General features: G+C 44.3%; 3 protein-coding genes across 8 annotated transcripts; 1 reads left to right on the forward strand and 2 right to left on the reverse strand.

Annotated features, from left to right (window-relative positions):
* Window positions 1-42: 42 nt before the first annotated feature.
* On the reverse strand, window positions 43-8,485 carry tex10 (testis expressed 10). 3 transcript variants are annotated; one of them, XM_037455071.2, is made up of 16 exons: window positions 8,411-8,485; window positions 7,619-7,810; window positions 7,325-7,512; window positions 6,926-7,252; window positions 6,621-6,833; window positions 6,221-6,473; window positions 6,023-6,135; window positions 5,622-5,869; window positions 5,231-5,366; window positions 4,561-4,730; window positions 3,568-3,745; window positions 2,550-2,766; window positions 1,183-1,263; window positions 915-1,099; window positions 594-804; window positions 43-487 (listed from the first exon to the last, which is right to left on the reverse strand). In XM_037455071.2, exons 2-16 carry the CDS (start codon window positions 7,799-7,801, stop codon window positions 365-367), a joined length of 2,826 nt encoding a protein of 941 aa, XP_037310968.2. In that variant the 5' UTR covers window positions 7,802-7,810; window positions 8,411-8,485; the 3' UTR covers window positions 43-364. The 3 variants fall into 3 exon arrangements, with proteins under 3 accessions (XP_037310968.2, XP_037310970.2, XP_037310969.2); XM_037455073.2 differs by having other exon boundaries at window positions 8,342-8,415; XM_037455072.2 differs by lacking the exon at window positions 8,411-8,485 and adding an exon at window positions 8,101-8,319.
* A 193-nt stretch (window positions 8,486-8,678) lies between these two features.
* si:ch211-197h24.6 (uncharacterized) lies at window positions 8,679-16,896 on the forward strand. 3 transcript variants are annotated; one of them, XM_037454384.2, is made up of 13 exons: window positions 8,679-8,790; window positions 9,083-9,175; window positions 10,375-10,405; window positions 11,300-11,377; window positions 11,469-11,608; window positions 11,696-11,821; window positions 12,090-12,135; window positions 12,229-12,294; window positions 12,371-12,774; window positions 12,875-12,979; window positions 13,090-13,192; window positions 13,344-13,374; window positions 16,674-16,896. In XM_037454384.2, exons 2-13 carry the CDS (start codon window positions 9,101-9,103, stop codon window positions 16,879-16,881), a joined length of 1,413 nt encoding a protein of 470 aa, XP_037310281.2. In that variant the 5' UTR covers window positions 8,679-8,790; window positions 9,083-9,100; the 3' UTR covers window positions 16,882-16,896. The 3 variants fall into 3 exon arrangements, with proteins under 3 accessions (XP_037310281.2, XP_037310283.1, XP_037310282.2); XM_037454386.2 differs by lacking the exon at window positions 16,674-16,896 and having other exon boundaries at window positions 13,344-13,621; XM_037454385.2 differs by lacking the exon at window positions 10,375-10,405 and having other exon boundaries at window positions 8,713-8,790.
* rbm12ba (RNA binding motif protein 12Ba) lies at window positions 13,755-16,742 on the reverse strand. 2 transcript variants are annotated; one of them, XM_037454390.2, is made up of 2 exons: window positions 16,638-16,742; window positions 13,755-15,706 (listed from the first exon to the last, which is right to left on the reverse strand). In XM_037454390.2, the coding sequence occupies exons 1-2, from the start codon at window positions 16,685-16,687 to the stop codon at window positions 14,014-14,016; spliced, it is 1,743 nt and encodes a 580-aa protein (XP_037310287.2). In that variant the 5' UTR covers window positions 16,688-16,742; the 3' UTR covers window positions 13,755-14,013. The 2 variants fall into 2 exon arrangements, with proteins under 2 accessions (XP_037310287.2, XP_037310285.2); XM_037454388.2 differs by having other exon boundaries at window positions 15,885-16,660.
* Window positions 16,897-16,903: the final 7 nt, after the last annotated feature.

A 16,903-nucleotide genomic window follows, 5' to 3' on the forward strand; every position in this document is an offset into this window, starting at 1 on the left:
TTAAATTGTATAATAAATTAAATAAATTGACACAAAACAGAGCAAACTTGAATTAACGTTTATTTCATTAACCTTTTTGTATCAAAAGTCATCGCCAGGTGCACAGGACAACTTCCGGCAACAATGGTATGAAAAGGGCTAAAAGACGACAACAACCACCAAACTAAGAATGAAGCTAAAAAGCAGCTCAAGACAAAAAACAAATAGCTCAGAATAGAACACGTCTGACGACCGTATTCCTGTCTGACGGTGTTGTTGTGTGCATCTCATTGCTTTTTTGCTCTGCGAGTGTTTTGTTCATCAGTCATTGTAAGCTTTTTTTGTGAGGGGGAACTGGGAAACACACCAGGTGGCGATTCGGCGGTCAGTACATGTCTCGGAGGCTCAGGTTTCCGCGGCGAGCAGAGGCGCCATGAGCCACGGTGACGGTGTAACAGTAGAGTAAGTCTGTCAACCACTGCTCCCTGGTCGTCCCCCGGGTGTACCTCTGAAACACACACAGACAACAGCCGATGTAATAAGTTAACATCCTCAAGCCCTCCGTCGAAATTGTTTCTCAAAATCAGTGTCTGTGAATTGCGAGCTGTGTTTACAGTGAGGTGCTGTATGATCTCCTGCAGCAGGGCGGCGTTGGCCAGCAGCTGGTTGTGGATCGGCGTGTGCTGCAGCAGCATCGACAGGATCCGTCCAAGCTGTGGCAGCTCCTCTTCACTCAAATCTCCAACGCGCATCGACTGCAGAACCATTCGGAGGAGGCGAGGGACAGAGCTCAACGCTGACACACAAGCACCCCATATCGCCTCCCTGAAAAACGGGACACATGCGTTTTTTTGTGGAGCTTTATCACCCGATAATGGCTACCATCAAGGTCTGGAGTGAAAGCTTGTTTCAAGTTGTCGTCATTCGACACACACCTTTTGTGGTTGGTTTGGCCAGGTAACTCCTGCTCCAGGGTGATGAGCAGAGCCAGTAGGCTGAGGCAGCACTGGGACAGGAAGCGCAGCACGGCCTCGACGGGCAGGACGGACAAGTCCAGTAATCTGGACACAGCTCTGAGCAGCCCGGCCGCCATACTGTCAGGCACCACTCCCAACTTGGTCTGACACACGTAACGGGAGGATTATTCACACAACCTCGTCCTCAAAGCACATATTGCCCACTCAATAACGAACAGTTTCTTACCAGGTATTTGCAAATGCCATTTTGCAAGATGTCAAAGCACTGAGACTTTGAACCCAAGGTTTCCAGACAATGGCAGACTTCCTGTGAGGGAAAAACATTTCATATCAAAACAATATTTTTTCTATAGAATTGTTTGTGATAAACTGCAACCACAAGGCATTGAGCTTTCGGTAGATTTGAAAGGTGTTCTGGGCAAAGTTTAGCTTTTAACTATGCAGCAGACTATAAAAGTGTTTACCCCCCCCCCCCCCCAAAAAAAAACTATGACAAAAGAAAACATGTTTATGTTTCCTGTTACAATACTATGGATGCTATTCTCATAGTTTTATGGAAATTGACCAAATCCCTCTAAATTTTCATTTCCAGATGTCAGGTAATGAGAGTTGTTCTATGTAGAAAAAGCGGGTCAGGGTTGTAAAATAAAACAGCAGGAATGATATTATGGAGAAACAATTTGAGGAAAAAACTGTTTGAAAACATTAAACGTGCATTTATCAGACAAACCCCATCACTAATGTAAAGAAAACTCACTAAACGTTGTCTGTATTTAATTTAAAGTGGGACGGATACGAGAATCTGACAAAAACTTTACAAGTGAAAAATAGTGCTAGGCTTCTCCTCATTAACTTTGAATCCAAATCAATCTCTCATTAGCTTTTATCAAATCGCGTGCAGGAGAGAGTTGCAAGCCAGTGTGTGTCAGAACGTTGCACCTGTTGGCATTCTAGTCGTCATTAAAAACAATCCTGTCTCATTAGTTGAACCAGAGTTGACACAGTCCGTTCCTTAATGCCCACCCCCCTCCCCACCTCGAGTCCCCTCCCTCCTCCTGCCCATCACTTGCATGTGATTGACTCAGACAGAGAGATGAGAGAGGCAGGATCTGAGGGCTTAATTGAGGAGCTGAATTAGTGATTATAAGCCCCCCCTCCCCCTCCACACACATGCACACAGACACCTGCACACACACTTGCCCCAGGGCCTAGTAATGTTAACTGTAATTTCCTGTGCAGAAATGTCACACTCCCATCATGCCATGGGCTCTCATTAGCATTTGTGCATATCCGCTTTGCCCGATAACCACGCATCTTCAACATGCGCAACGCGATAAAGGTTCCCCTCTCAGCCGCAGTGCCACGATAAAGCTTCCACCCTCTGAGCTCTATATGAGAGACACAGAGGGACCATGGGAGGCTGAAAGACCACAGCTGTGTCCAGAATATCAACCCTTTTCAAAACAATGTCTTCTCTTCCAAGACCCTGCAAGTTTCATTTTTAAAGTTATGTCCAAATATTTCTGATTGGCAGTGGCCTTGGTTGAAGTTATCATGCATGCGAGTTTTGTGGCAATTGTGAAGTGAACGCACCTCAACGACATCCCAGTGGTGTGTGAACTGCTCCAGCGAGGTGGGGTACAGACTGAGAGGGGAGAGAGGGGAGGGAGGAAGGGCGTCGCCGGCCTCCTGCAGGGAGGCAAGCTTGTCGGACGAGAATCCCGTCAGGGTGGAAAACAAGAAACTGATGTAGTCCGCGTCCTGAAGGGCCGCTTCCTGGCTCCCAACCGACCAGCCACTCAAAGAGGACCTACAGAACACAATGGGTGAGCATGGTGAACAATGGCCTACTCAAAATCTGCGATAATCCCAGAGAACATCAACATCTCGACGGTGTGTTTCTGCAACTTTTCTTTTTGGACAAACAAACTTGATTTCAAAATAAATTTCCTGGTTACACATTCCTCATCCCATTTCCTATGATTATTCATGACGCCATGTTTTGTGAAAGCATCACATTGAGGATAATAGAGCATAGAAGTAAAGTTCTTCGTCCCGAGGGGAGAAGAGATCTGTAACAGTAGGAAACTCAATTTAACAACAAGTGTGGTTTGTGAAGCCCGGGAGGCACATGCAGGCTGAACGGTTTCCTCGATACTCCATGACGACTCTGCATTCCAGCCCACCAAAGAGTTCTTTGTATCATCCCCATTACACACACATCCCATCCGAACTCAGCACTCCCTGCCCTCTAAATTTCTACAACACTGGCACAAGTAGAAGGCCAGACACACAAATGCCTGCGGACACACACACACACACTTACGAGGAAAGGTAGTCTGTACGTGTGTATCAGAATACAAAAATATGGAAACAGCTGTTATTGTTGTCAGCCGTATGGCGTCCACATCAGCACCTGTTTACAGGCGGGCAAGAAAATCAGAAAAGGGAATGTGAAAGCACAATACTGCCATCTGAGGGTGACAGGGGGGGGGAGCGCTTTGAGTGTCCAACACAGTTTACTGATCGGGTGAACTCCAGGAGTGAGCATTCCGGTCTTTTAAAACGGGAGCGGCTACTCACACACATAAGGCAGTAAAGTAAAGCTCACCGAAAGTGTACAATACGAATCAGAGAGGCACTGAGAGCGGCAGAGATCCGTCCAGCGGTGCAGCAGTGGCTCAGATTGGCCAGAAGAGACGGGGACATCTTGGGTAGAAAGTAGAGCAGCTGCACCATTCGTTGCTGGGACTCTACCGGCAAAAGCACCATAACTCCTTCCTGCGGATCTACACACACACACACACACAACTGCTTAGAAATGACAGTGCACTGCACCCTCTGGGAAAGTAGGATGAACATTAAATAAATACCCGGAATATAAAAATTAGATATTTAAAACAAGGGGAAAAAAGAGACAGGCTTGGCTCAGATAATGTGTGTGTGTGTGTGTGTTGTTATGTCCGTCTCTGACGCACATGCTGATGTCAGAAGCCCCCGGACAAAAGGAGTCTTGTGATAGTGAACTGCTGGCTCTGCAGCAGTTTCTATCCAAGATCCTCCTCTCATGGGCCCCCTCTGTCACAAAGAAAACCCAACCGTCCTACCACCCTCGTAGCAGTGGATATGTTCAGGCTTCCATCTATGGTTCTAGTTCAGTTTGACGATGTTGCTGGGGGTGGGAGATGTGGAGTTATACTGCCTCCTACAGAGAGTATAGTGTAACATGTGGCATAGTAACATGTTTCTCTTTTGTAATCTGACCATTGCATTTTGTATTGAATGTATATAGAAATCAGAAAAGAAAATGTCATGCATGAATTCTTTTACTTTTCATTAATTCAGCAGTGGAAATAAAAATAATTGAATTTGAAATAAGAGATAAGAACTCTTATTAAGATGACCCTATAATACCTTTACGTAACTGAGTAATTGTATTCAACAAGTGATTACAAGCTTCAATGCAATAACATTTCTGTGTTGTCGATGTCTGCTTTTAAAGATATGGCAGAGAAATAAATATGAAAAGGGTATCTAATATTATTGCTAAAAGGATCTATGATAGTTGACCCCTTGTTGGTCCCACTAATTGAGTTTGCGTTACCATAAAGCATGCAGGCGTGTGTTTGCAGACTGTTGAGCAGGTCTTTCTGTTTCCGAGAGGCGGCAGCCTGGATTGACAGGATAAGTCGTGCAGAGAGAGCTGGGTTACGCTGGCCCAGCTGGGACAACTGCACAGGAAGAGATGCCAACCAACGACATAACACCTTGCTCCTTCAGAGAGAGACAGAGGAAGGGATAACATAAACGTGTCCATCAATCAGAAGCGGCCATAGTTAGACATAGGAATGGCATCAGGGGAAGGTTTTAAATCTTACGAATTTTCTTTTGGGACTCCATTGGTCAATTGTTGAAATGACAAGCGGCCTAAATAAGTTTGTCATATTTGTAAAAGGGTCTAAAAATAGATCAATACCATCGTAAAAACAGGATGCCTTGAATTAAGGTGCAGATCTGTATGAATTAGCTTGAGGAAGACACACACATAATACACAACTCCTTCATATGTTGTTTCAGTCACTGGTCTGCTTCTAACGCATTGTGCGAGGATATTTTATTTTCACCAACAGGGTTAGGTTTGAAAACATAACATTGTGATTCAATATTTAACAGAACCTCTACATTATGAAGCTACAACTATGTTCGCTGTGTAAAAGCATTGTAAATCCCCCATTTAATTATCCCACAGATTGACCAACAATGACGGCGGTTACCTCGCTACGTGTGCATGTCCTTGCTCTTGCAGGTAGAGCTTGCTGTAAAAAGACAGCAGCAGAGATCGTGTCTGTAGAGTCAGGTGCCTCTGCTGGTAGTAGATATACACCGCTGCCAACAGATCATCTGTCACTGCTGCACAAATTCAAAACATACAGATAATGACGTTAAAACAGAAATATCTATTCGTTCACCAACGAGTATCTGGATACCAACCCGTAATCTTGTCCTTAAGAACGGGAGAAACATTTACAGCCATAGATCTGTAGGTTTGTTCTGTAATCCCAATTAGTAACATGAATAAACTATTTTAATCTTGATGAATTTGTACCTTTGCATTTACAAATATCGGAAAGACTTTTACATAAAGGCGTTGCCTTACGTGCTTACTTTTGCTTCTCTGTGTGAACACCATCCTCCACACGGTACCCAGGAGCATGTGGAGCTGCCTGTAGGTCAGTTTCACTCCGCTGCCGAGAGTGTCTCGGACAAACGTCCTTAAAGGTGTCAGCCAGTCTCCATCTGTCTCTCGACCGAGTACTTGCCTCTGGCTGAGGGACACCATGACTTGGCATAGTGTGATGTTTAGGGCCAGAGGCTCCACTGTCAATCCTGGGACGGCTGCAGTCTGCTTACTCCTAAAAAGGGAGGGCCGAGGGATTACAGCAGTTTGAGCAAGTCAAGGTCTTCACACCAGAAATTAGTATTACAGATCATTGGTGTCTTCCACAGGGGGACATTCTAAACACTATGGAAGAGCAAAGAAAGTTTTTACCATTGATATTACTTACCTTTTCAGATCAACCTTCTTTTTATGTCTTGGTGTGTCCCGGGAACCATAGGGAAAGTTTTTCATGAAGTGCTGCTTAAAATCTTTGAGGTATTCTTTGTAGAACCATGCATCCTACTCAAAGAAAAGGAAGTTTTAATAAATATTTTCATGTAGAATAAGAAAATACTATGTGATGCACGTCCTCTCCTTGTCTCACCAGTGCATCCTGGTGCTCCCTCTGTGGTGCCAGTTTTCTTAGCAGTTGCAGAATAAACAGCACCTGGAACATTACTGACATGGCATCTGGGCTGAGAAGGTGAGCGCCCTCGGTGGTGTTCCAGGGACAGTCACTGGTACTGGCTTCTACCCACACCTCAAGTAGAAGAGGAACTAGTGTGGCGGCAAAGCTTTGAACAGCCTCCGATGAGTCCAGATCCTCGCCCACTGTGGGCCCAGAGTTCACCTCCGCTCTACAGACAGAGAATAAAATAAAGAATAAGATTAAATTGAATTGTTTAAACTCAACTGAAACTAATTATTTGTTATGTCATAGGTTCAAAATAACCCTGTCTCCGTTTCCTACTTATAGATGGTACCAGAAGATTGCATTATTGTACCTGAGTCTAAATGTGGACTGGGGGGATGGTTTGGCCCCAGAATGTTCATACACCTTCACTCCAACTTTGCTGTAGATGAGTTCTTCCCAGTTGAGATACAGAGGAGTCAGCTTGCCTTCGCCACTGAAGCTAAATGCTCCATCAGTTGGGATAAAAATATCACTTTCCTCCCCCGGTCTTTCCTCAACTACTGCCTGCAGAAAGCGTCCAAGCCTGAAATACAAATGACACAAACCAAATCATTAGCAGCTAAAATCTTAATTTAACTAAATTATTTAGAATCTGTGTGCAGGTGGGCTCCATACCTGAGGAGAACAGACAGTCGCCACTGCTGACTAGTTACAGCCCTGCTGAGGTTGACAGACAGTGCCCAGGTCCGTCCCTTAGAATCCTGGGACTTTTTGGCATTTCCACCATTTTGTTTGTGAGAGATCAACTCTAGGAAGTTAGTGAGGAGTACTGCAGGCCGTGCAGCTAGCAAAGCTGGGTAGTGTTCCAGCAACACATCCAGGACCTTCATGGCATCTCCCTGGATGCTTGCCTCGATGTGGGTCATGGCACAAGATAGGTGCGCACTGAGGACGGGGTAAAAGGGAGACACCCGTTCTGCAGGCACAGACTGTGCAATGAACCTGGAACAGTTTGGATCGTTTAGATTAAACATGTTCAATAAAAATATAAAAAAGGCAGAAAATGCCGCTAACCTTAGCACACGAATAGATGCGACGCGAACGTTGCCATCCTTATCTGTGAAAACGGCTGCCACTTCGGAAAGCAGGCGAGACAGGTGCTGCTCCAACAAAGAAGGATGAACGGAAAGCAACTCTCTCAAACCCACCAAGGCACTATGTTTCACATTGGCATTGTGATGGTGGAGCTGAGACAGCAGCTCCTGGTGCAGTATAAGAAAGGGGAGACAAAGTAGGAAAAAAATGACTGTTTGTATTCCAAAATATATGTAGTGAAAGAAGGGCTTTGCTGACAGGTAAATAGCTTACATTGATACCAAGCTGTCTGTGCGTGGTGGGGCAACTCGGGTCTCTCTTCAGCTGTTCGGTTAGGTGGATTCCCTTTGAGCGGAAGTTGGTGTTGGTGGCGTTATCAGCTTTGGGCTTCGTCTTCCCCACCTTTAACTTGACCTTCTGGAAGTCATCCTGTCTCTTCTTTTTCTTGGACTTCATATCTGCAGTCTATACGGTTGTCGTGTAACCATGCGTGCATGTGAGATGACGGAATTGAATGAGTGAATTGTTTTCAGCACGAACCACAGGGACATATGTTTGGTACCGATAGCTAAAGTATTAAAAACACATTGTGTGGCATAGCCTGTGCAAACTACTAACGTTAATCGTTTTCTGCGAATAGTTTATGTTAGGGGAGCGCTTGTCATAACGTCAGCTAAGCTGAGTTAGCTAGCTGGAAGCTAACTTATTCGAATCACGGTTCAGCATCATACATGACAGTCCCGTTTTTAACTTACCAATTAAAAAAGGCCGCGGCTTCTACAGTGATAGGTTTAGAAAGCATAAAACACTCTGCTATTCAATGTCAATAAATATATAAAAAGAAAGCGTTCTGTTTTCAATCTCGTGTTGATGCCACGGGTCCTCTGACTCCCTATACCGGTGCGTACTCTTACAAAGGTAACAATAAAAACATGCAACCAGGATTGCGACACCATAGACGATAAAATATGTCCGAGAAATATTGCATGCACCTACTTGTCAATGGAATTAATTTTACACAATAGTTTCCAAAGCTGACATGAGAAATAAAAACGTGTTCAATACCTGGTTAAATTTTGATCCAGCAAGGCATAACGGTAAGCCCTGGTACACAAAACGAACGTACTACATAGTTGTCCTCACATTTGCCTTTCAAACATAATTATCAATACACACGATCAATTAATTAATTAATTTGAATGGCTTGGAACTTTAAAGAATATATGAATTATTCTGATTGTGTTTTTTTATTCTACCCAGTTTGGTTGTACAGCACAAAGGTAAACCCGTGACGTTATGTGTTTTTAGACTGGCAAAAAGCACTGCTTCCTGTTATCTGAGGCGGCTTTGGGGCTTGGGAATTGTTTTTTTTAACGTCATCGCACTGTTCCTGTTCTGTAGATCGTTCGCTTCGAGGAAATCGTAGTTCGCGTTAAATAGCTTTGGTAAGTCACGTAATAGTGTGTTGTTGTTTAACTAGATTAAATCGTGGTATTTTGCGTTTGGATTTGATACTGTTCGGAATTTGGAATAGAATGTTGTAGGGCAGCGGGTAAATAAGGCTGGACTGGGCCTGCGATCCTACGTAACAACACAATGAACACAGCAATGCTCAGATCACATATGCAACATAGATCGAAACATAATACCGACTAATGAGCCCATGTCTCTATGCTGGAGGGGGGAATTATTTGTAACTGGCGTGTTTTTGATGCAATCACCTTCTTTGTCCCACAGAGGAGAGAAACTGAAGAAATGGAGGCTCAAGCTTCATTCATCCAGCCTGCACATATAAATGGGCCTCAGTTAAACCAAAAGAGAAATGCCAGGGTAAGCACCATGATAAAATGTACAAAAACACTAACGACACAAACCATTACACCCGCACCTCACGTGTGTCACTTCAGCCGGTCGTCAAGAAAACATGATTTCCTCTTGCTCTTTTTTTTTTCCCCCTCCTCCTCCTCTTCCTCTTATTGGTGTTTTTGTACACTTGTCCGCCTGCTGTGATGCCTGATGCAGAGTCAGGCGGCAGCAGTCCTTTGGCATGTAAACTTGGTGCCAGTCCTTGTGCTCTCAAGGTTGGTTGTTTTTGCACGCTGGTGCATGAAGACCCCACTCAGTGGTCCGGCCCTCCCGTCCGTGGCCAGTGTTATCACTGTTGTGGTTTAAAGGAATATCTTCGCACCAGTTTTCCACTTCATTGGCTTCACGATGCAAACATTTATCCGCCGTCCTGAAACTGATTCAAGTTTAAACCGTCTCTCAGATTTCACACTTAGTTTGATGTGGGACGTGAGCAGGGTTCTCTGAACCGATGTCTAACGGCTACTCAGATTTTACACCTGAGTGCCGTTACGTCAATAACCAAGAAGACCCCCGTTTAGTAGCTGCTGGAGGGATCTTGGTAAAAATGTTTTGAAAGCAGTAACTGCATTGTTACATAGATTTATTGATATCCATGAAATCCCGATGTGAATTAGTTACATAGCAAGAGATGAACCCAAAACCAGGGCACACAAATATTGACGGATCTGCCTTTTTAGTTGTTCTCAGATCATGGATGTTTACCATTTGAGTCAGTCAAACGTATATTTAGTGGGCTCCCGAACACACCAATCCCGGTGTAAGGCCCTTGGAAAAACAATGTCCTGCTGCAACAGCTTAATTATATTCTTCTGGGAAATGTTAGTTAATCTCTGAAATTGAAAAATGTACCCTTCATTCAGACTACCAAAGCTTTTACTTTCATATCTGTTCAACGGGGAATTTAAATGTTGCTGTTGTACATTCTCATTTAATGAGAGCAATAGAGTGATCACCAGCCCACTTGATTGAAATACCGTTTACATCCCTGTCTCTTTGACTGCCACTGCTTGATGCAGAGGTCATAGAGGATAAGGAACACTGTGGCATATATAGTGTGGCGGACATGGACGAGGAGTTCCGTCCTCTGCCAAGTGTCATCCTGTCACTAATGCCTGTATGTGTCTCTCTCCTTCATGTGGGTTTATTCCCTCCGTTGACAGAGAAAGCAGCCGCAGCACTCTGCTGAGATAGGTAAGTCCTTGCGGTGCCACTTCCAGTGCTGAGAGTTGAAGCTTGAAATCTTGATTTCTCTGCTTCGTATCGTGGGTGATGGTGGCATGTTCACCACTCTCTGGGACTTGCTCTCTCAGACGCAGGGGTCTGTTTTCTATTTTCAACACTTAAAATATACTGAACAATCTTAGAAATTTCAACCCATTCTCTTAAGATGTTGCTGCATTGAAGACCAGCCCCATACGCTCCTCTAGTCCACTGGGACAACCACACATGGCACATGGTTGCTGATGAAGATTTAACTTTTTGTGCTGGGATTGTATTTTTTTTCTTCCTTCCCGCCATTAAATATTTGAACACTGCAGAATGCAGTAATCATTTATTTTCAGATGCCTTTGCTACACTGGCTTGAGTGACAATTTTTTGTAATACATTACTTCTTAAAAAAGCAATTTTTCTCATTTCAGATTATACAGGATTTGTATTGTGTTTGCACTTGGACTGCTTCATTAGTGCGACACAAGGGGGATTTCCCCAGTGGGTGAGCTCAGCGAGAGGCAATGCATCATGGGAGCAAGTGTCCCGCAGCCCAGTTTTGGGCCAAGATGGGGGTTATCCAAGAATCGGTGTCCCCGTTCTTCCCCCAGGCTTCAAAAGCACACATGAGTTTGGGTTTCTAACGGTTGTTCAGTTCATCTTGACTAAATAAAATGAATTTATCCTCACCAGACACTGCAGGTAGTGCAAGAACACGACATAAATTCCTAAATCCAGTGTCCTCCCAACTAAGATTAATACATTGCACGTTTCTGGATTAGTATGTCGGACACAAGCCTTGTCGTCTCACTTGTTTATCAGTTGTTGGTCATTATAAAGCTTTTCCTTGGTGTTGACGTCTGTTGTGTATTCCAGTGTATTCCAAAGGGGCATCCATCCAGACCATGCCCTCTCTCGGCAAACTGCTGAAGGGAATCACCGACTGTGTCATTGGTAAGCAGAAGGCCTTTTTCCCCCCACTTAGTTCCTCCCTGTTCTGTATGGATTATAATTCTCTTGATCAATGACCACCACGCGCCTGCAGGTCTTCAATATGTGTGGGAGTACCGCAGCCCCAGTAAATCTGTCCCACCACACTACCAGTGTAAACTCTGTGCCGTCTCGCGCTTGCAGCATGATATGCTTGCCCACGTAAGAGGCTGGAAACACAGCTTCAGATACTTGGTGAGTATTGCTTCTTAGTCTGCCTCACAGGCTTAATATTGCAAAACATATTTGTTCTATTTGAATATTTCTCTGCCTTGTATACAGAAAAAGGTTCACCCTGACAAGGTCACACATGAAGAGGAAGAGGCCATCAAAGACCCTGTTGTAAGGAAGTCGATTAAAGAAGTTTCCGCTGCGGTGGAGAAGGCGGAGGGAAGGGGGCAACTCAAGGTGAGGGTTGGACCTGCAGCAAGTCTCGTTTTACACTCCTGGTTTTCTTGCTTGTCAAGCACTTTTATTTTGAAATTTGTTTGAGCAAGAGAAGGTCCTTTCACCCCTTCTGCCCTTTTTTGAGAATCCCAATGTTTATATAAACATTCAATTAAATATATACCATTAAAGAAAAACAAGGTTTGAAAAAAAAAAAAATCTTAAACTGGAATGACTGATTTTATACACAATTCTATTTACATTTGTATATTGCTGCTGTGACTTTCAGGTGATTCTGAAGGAGCCCTGTGAAGTACCTGCGTTCAAAGGACTCCGTAAGTTACTCTGCTGAGTTAGTTAATAAAGCTTTTACTATTGGTTGGCAACCTAAGTCATGAATGTCTACCATGTCCTTTCCTCGCTCACAGGTACTGCCATTCCTAAATTTATACCTCCAACAGGACCAGGGATGGGACCAAAGGGACCACCCTTCGGTTAGTCATTGAAGCATGTAACGCTGTGCATGTAGGCCATTTTTCTAATTATTAACTACAAACTTAAATGCAACAGGTCCGTCAGGTCCCCGGTTCTCTGACCCGAGGTTTCCAGGGGAGTATCCACCACAGGGCGGTCTTCTCTCCGACTATCCGGGGGGAGATTATGGGGAGCCTGACTTCGGTGGCTTTGACTATCCGAACAGGCAAGACTCCCATGACTGCGGTATGGATCGAAGACCTTTCCCAGACGGCATGGGTCATCGCCCAGCTGGGGCCGGAGATGGCTTTGGATCAGGCAGTGGGAGAGACGGCTATGGAAGGAGCGGACTCCTCGAGGATGTCCCAGGCAGGATGCAAGCCGATGCGTACCGGGGCGGCTTACTGGACAGACCAATAGACAAACCACTAGAGAGGCCAGGCCTGATGGGAGCAGCTCCGGAAAGTAGCAGCCGCTCTACTACACTTCTCACTTACCTGGTACACGACTCGCTCCACTGGTTCCTCCGCAACGTAACTTGTGCATCTATTCTCCTCCATCTTTGTATTCAGAGAGTAACTTTTCTGGATTCATTTTTAGGATACCTTTCGGATTGAGAATGAGGACGATGCACAGCTGGTGCTGAAGGTGACCCAAAAACTGACAGATGTGCTGATGGAGTACAGACTGAGGAGTGTATCGAGGGTATGGAGGAATCCTTTCAGAATTTGATCTAGTTTAGAAAGATTTAAAGATTAAAGTTCCATGAATCCTCATTTGTTGATTGACGAGTCAGTGTGTCATGTCCTCCTCAGGGTTCCAGTATGAACAGCTTGTCAATGAGCTCCACAGGCTTCTCTTCTACAACCCCCAGGATGATGAGCAATAGCGACCGGTTCTCGTCCAATAGTCTCCTGGGTACGTAAGCAGTCGCCTTTCCGTTCATTGCAGTTGTGATTCGAGTGTGTTTTAAGGTCTGTTACCGGTATGTTCTCTCAAAGACACCCACCATATTTGAAAAGCATCTTTCGATGTTCTGCCTTTGATTTTTGGCATGTTGTCTCTGCAGGTACACCCAGGTACTCTGATGGTCCTGCCAGGTACTACAAATGACAATCATTAAATGTGATTCCTCATTCTCCAGAAGTCGAGCGTTGATTTTGTGTAAATGTTTAAGTTTAGGCGATTTCTTTTAGTGTTATTGTTTTAAACTTGTTAGAATATAGGAACATTTTAGTTTTATTTCCAAGTTTTACTTGTGCATGTTTCAGCAGCTATGACTGAACTAAGTGTATCACCAATGTTCATTTCCCATGGCCCTATTGTATTAAACCAATGGAGAAATTGTGTTTTTTGAAATCCATTTAATTCAACTAATCCTTAAATAAAATCCTATCTCTGGATACAGACTAATTGGGAATACTTCAATAGTTGTCCTGGAAGGGTTTATGATTACACCTTATAGCATATCCAGTGTTTCCCCCCCCCAAAAGTCAAGAATTTTGTCCACTCCTTGCTGTCGCATGGCAGTTCAGCCCCAACCCACGCGCACGCCTATCCTACTTAAAGGGCAGATATGTAGCGGTATGAACGCGCATCACCAGAAAGTTAAACGAGCTTTTATTTTTTTAAATGTTCAACAGGAATGTGAAGAAATGCTAAATTAAAGCATGACAAAAAAAACTTTTAAAAAGAATAGATCCATCTTTGGCCAGGGTCTGCATTTGAGCTGCAATAACTTAACTTCCTGGCACATTTCTTGTCAAGATGTCCTCCACCTGAGTCCCATTTATGAGAGTGAGAAGCACTCTCGTCCCCAGGAAGTTCTGCCCGTTGAGCTGTTGAGCCAGTGCAGCAAACTTTTGAGATTGAAATTGAACCACAGCTTCACCGATACCGTTGCCATCCCTGTCATGTAGTGAGATGATATTCTCCTCAATCACTTTGAATTTTCCAAATAGTCTTTTAATATGGCGTTTCTTTACATTTGCGGGCATGTTTCTGACCAACAGGCATGTCTTTGCTGCCGGGTCAGTAATCGGTTTCTCCCACACATTTGATTCACTCTCTCTATTTGGTTTGTTCTTCTTTGAGCCGGTGTTTTGACATTGCTCTAGTTTTCTCGGATGCGTTTTGGCAATCATTTCCCTCATCATTTTTCCCCCGATTGATCTGACCTCAATGGCATTGGAGCTGACGTGGCAGCCGTTGAGGTTTATTGCATACTCGTAGTCCTCGGTGCAGTTAAAAATAAGAAAAGCGACGTCTGTTCTGTTGCCTTCCTTGTCGAGCAGATGTTGTACATTTTTGTGAGCAATGTTGGGACATCCAAATAGTTCTTTTATCTCAGTCTTAGTCATAATTTTGGGTAAATTGGTGACCATGACAACATACTCCGGAGTTGAAGATATCTGCTTTTTTGGCGCTTTAGATGGCCATTGGTCAACAGCTCTCCTCTTGAGCTTCGGTGCAGAAGTGGTTTCTTGTTTGCGGTTTACAGCTCCCCCGGGAGGCCTCTGCTTTGGTGTCGCTCCCCCGACCTCAAGCGCACTTTGGCATTCCTGCATCGCACTGGTCCACATCTTCTCAGTGGCTCCACGTACCTCCACACAGATGGGGCCCAGTGAGTGTTGGTTGAAGAGGAGAGCGTCGCATGCCTCTTGCGTGTTTGCAAACTTAGCGAGGCAGACGTGGCTGCGTCCCAACTCGACATTGACTATGGCTTCCTGTACGGTCAGCCCCTTAAAAAACTGGCAGATGTCCTCTTTTGTAGTGGTGCCCGGCAGACCGAAGAGCCTGACGTAGCCCGGACTAGAGTCCGGAGTTGGCTTTTGTTTCCTTTCATCACATGTGACCGTACCATCGGCCATGGGAAAATCTCCTCTTGGCACAGTAGCGCTGGTTTCACTTACGGGGGTTGAATAGAGACCTTGAAGGACCGTACAAATCCCAAGCAGAAAGGCAGTATTGGAGTCAAGTGCGTGTGAATTCACGCGTGGTAGAGTTGCAATATCTAGATTAAGAGGCGGTGGCAAATTGGCAGTATTTGGTTGAAGAGGATGTGCATTCAAGGGTAGCGCATTTGCATCTGTAGTTATAACAGGGCTCTTCACAGTGGGCTGCATGGGGGAGGGTTTCTTCCTCTTCAATGACGACTTCACCTTTTGCTCCAGCTCTGCCATGCTGCTTATGTGTAGAGTCACTTTAGACCCTTTGAGGAATTTCTCAGAGTACTGCATTGCAAGCTGGGCATCTCTGTAAATGGTGAAGGCAATAAAGGCCTCGCTGAGACTTCCTCCTACTATGTACACGCCACCGTCAGGGATGTGAAGGCCTGCAAAGAAGGTCCGTATATCTTCAGTACCTGCCTTCACATCGAGGCCTTCCAAGCGCAGTATTATGGTCATTTCTCCACACCAGGCGACGTGGTGGCTGAAAAGTAAAATCGAAAATGGCGATAAATGCAAAAGTAACTGGTTGTGGAGGCGGCACCATGAGGCATCAAGCGCAAAAGAATACACGTGTGGCAAACCGCAGCACAGGAAGCGAACGAAAATCGACTAACTTCTAAACCTTTTACTTTCTCTGTGCAACATGCACCAATACTCACCACAGGCACGTGCAATGGATGTTTTTGCGCGCGCTAATGTTGACGTAAAAGGCTCTACATTCTGAAAGCGAAATTCTGTTTTAAACTCGCTTCATATCCTAAACAGCGTAATGTGCGCGCTCTCTATCCAAACTTGGGTTCCTCTCTCTATTAGCTCTTATTCGTTTACCGTGTGAATAATGTGTTTGGCGCACATTACCGCCACCTACCGGCCTGGAGTGTGAGCTACAAGCATGATAAGCTCTTAAAATAAATTCCGTTTCTTGATAAGTGGAAAATTATATTTAATGAGGATCCATGCAATGGTCCGCACTGCATTAGTAGGCCACATGAACTTAATTATTTAGTATGTGAAAGCAACTATATTATTTTCACATTTTAGCAAGCTCCTTCTTGTCCTAATTTATTAAAAACCACCAACTCCATCACACACATTTCCAGTTTGGGAAAAATGAAATTTCCTTTTGTTTAGTCCTGGTGATAAGCCCCTACACAGGACTATTAAATAAACCGTGGTTTGACTCTCACCCCACCTTTTGGTTCCCCCTGACATCTACTCTGCTTCCTCTGACGACTGCATACTGCATGAGAGGCCTTCATGAAATAATACGAAAATATTGTTTGAAAGATACCAGGACTGCTACAGCTTCTTTCTTACACACGCAAAATTCAACCGGTGTTCTAATGAGTCTCTAAATGTCATCTACTATATTTCTTTCAGATGATGAATAATTACGTGATCGGAATACTTACATGGTTCTCTCTCTCTCTCTCTCTCTCTGCCTCGAGGATGGCCCTATCATACAACTTTCAATCAAAAGGAAGTGAAAAAGACTGCCGTTTCCTGCCAGAAGTTGACACCCCCATCCTGTATAGAAACAGATTGATCCAGAAAAAAATAAACATTTTTCCACTTATTAACCAGACATATCTACTGAAACCCTCAGAAGGTGATTTTACACAAATGACTAATTTCCCAATAAATATGATTTTTTAGAACTAATTTAAAACTCTCAAAT

This window comes from Pungitius pungitius, chromosome 11 (genome assembly GCF_949316345.1).
Source record: "Pungitius pungitius chromosome 11, fPunPun2.1, whole genome shotgun sequence".
In the NCBI taxonomy this organism is placed as follows: domain Eukaryota; kingdom Metazoa; phylum Chordata; class Actinopteri; order Perciformes; family Gasterosteidae; genus Pungitius; species Pungitius pungitius.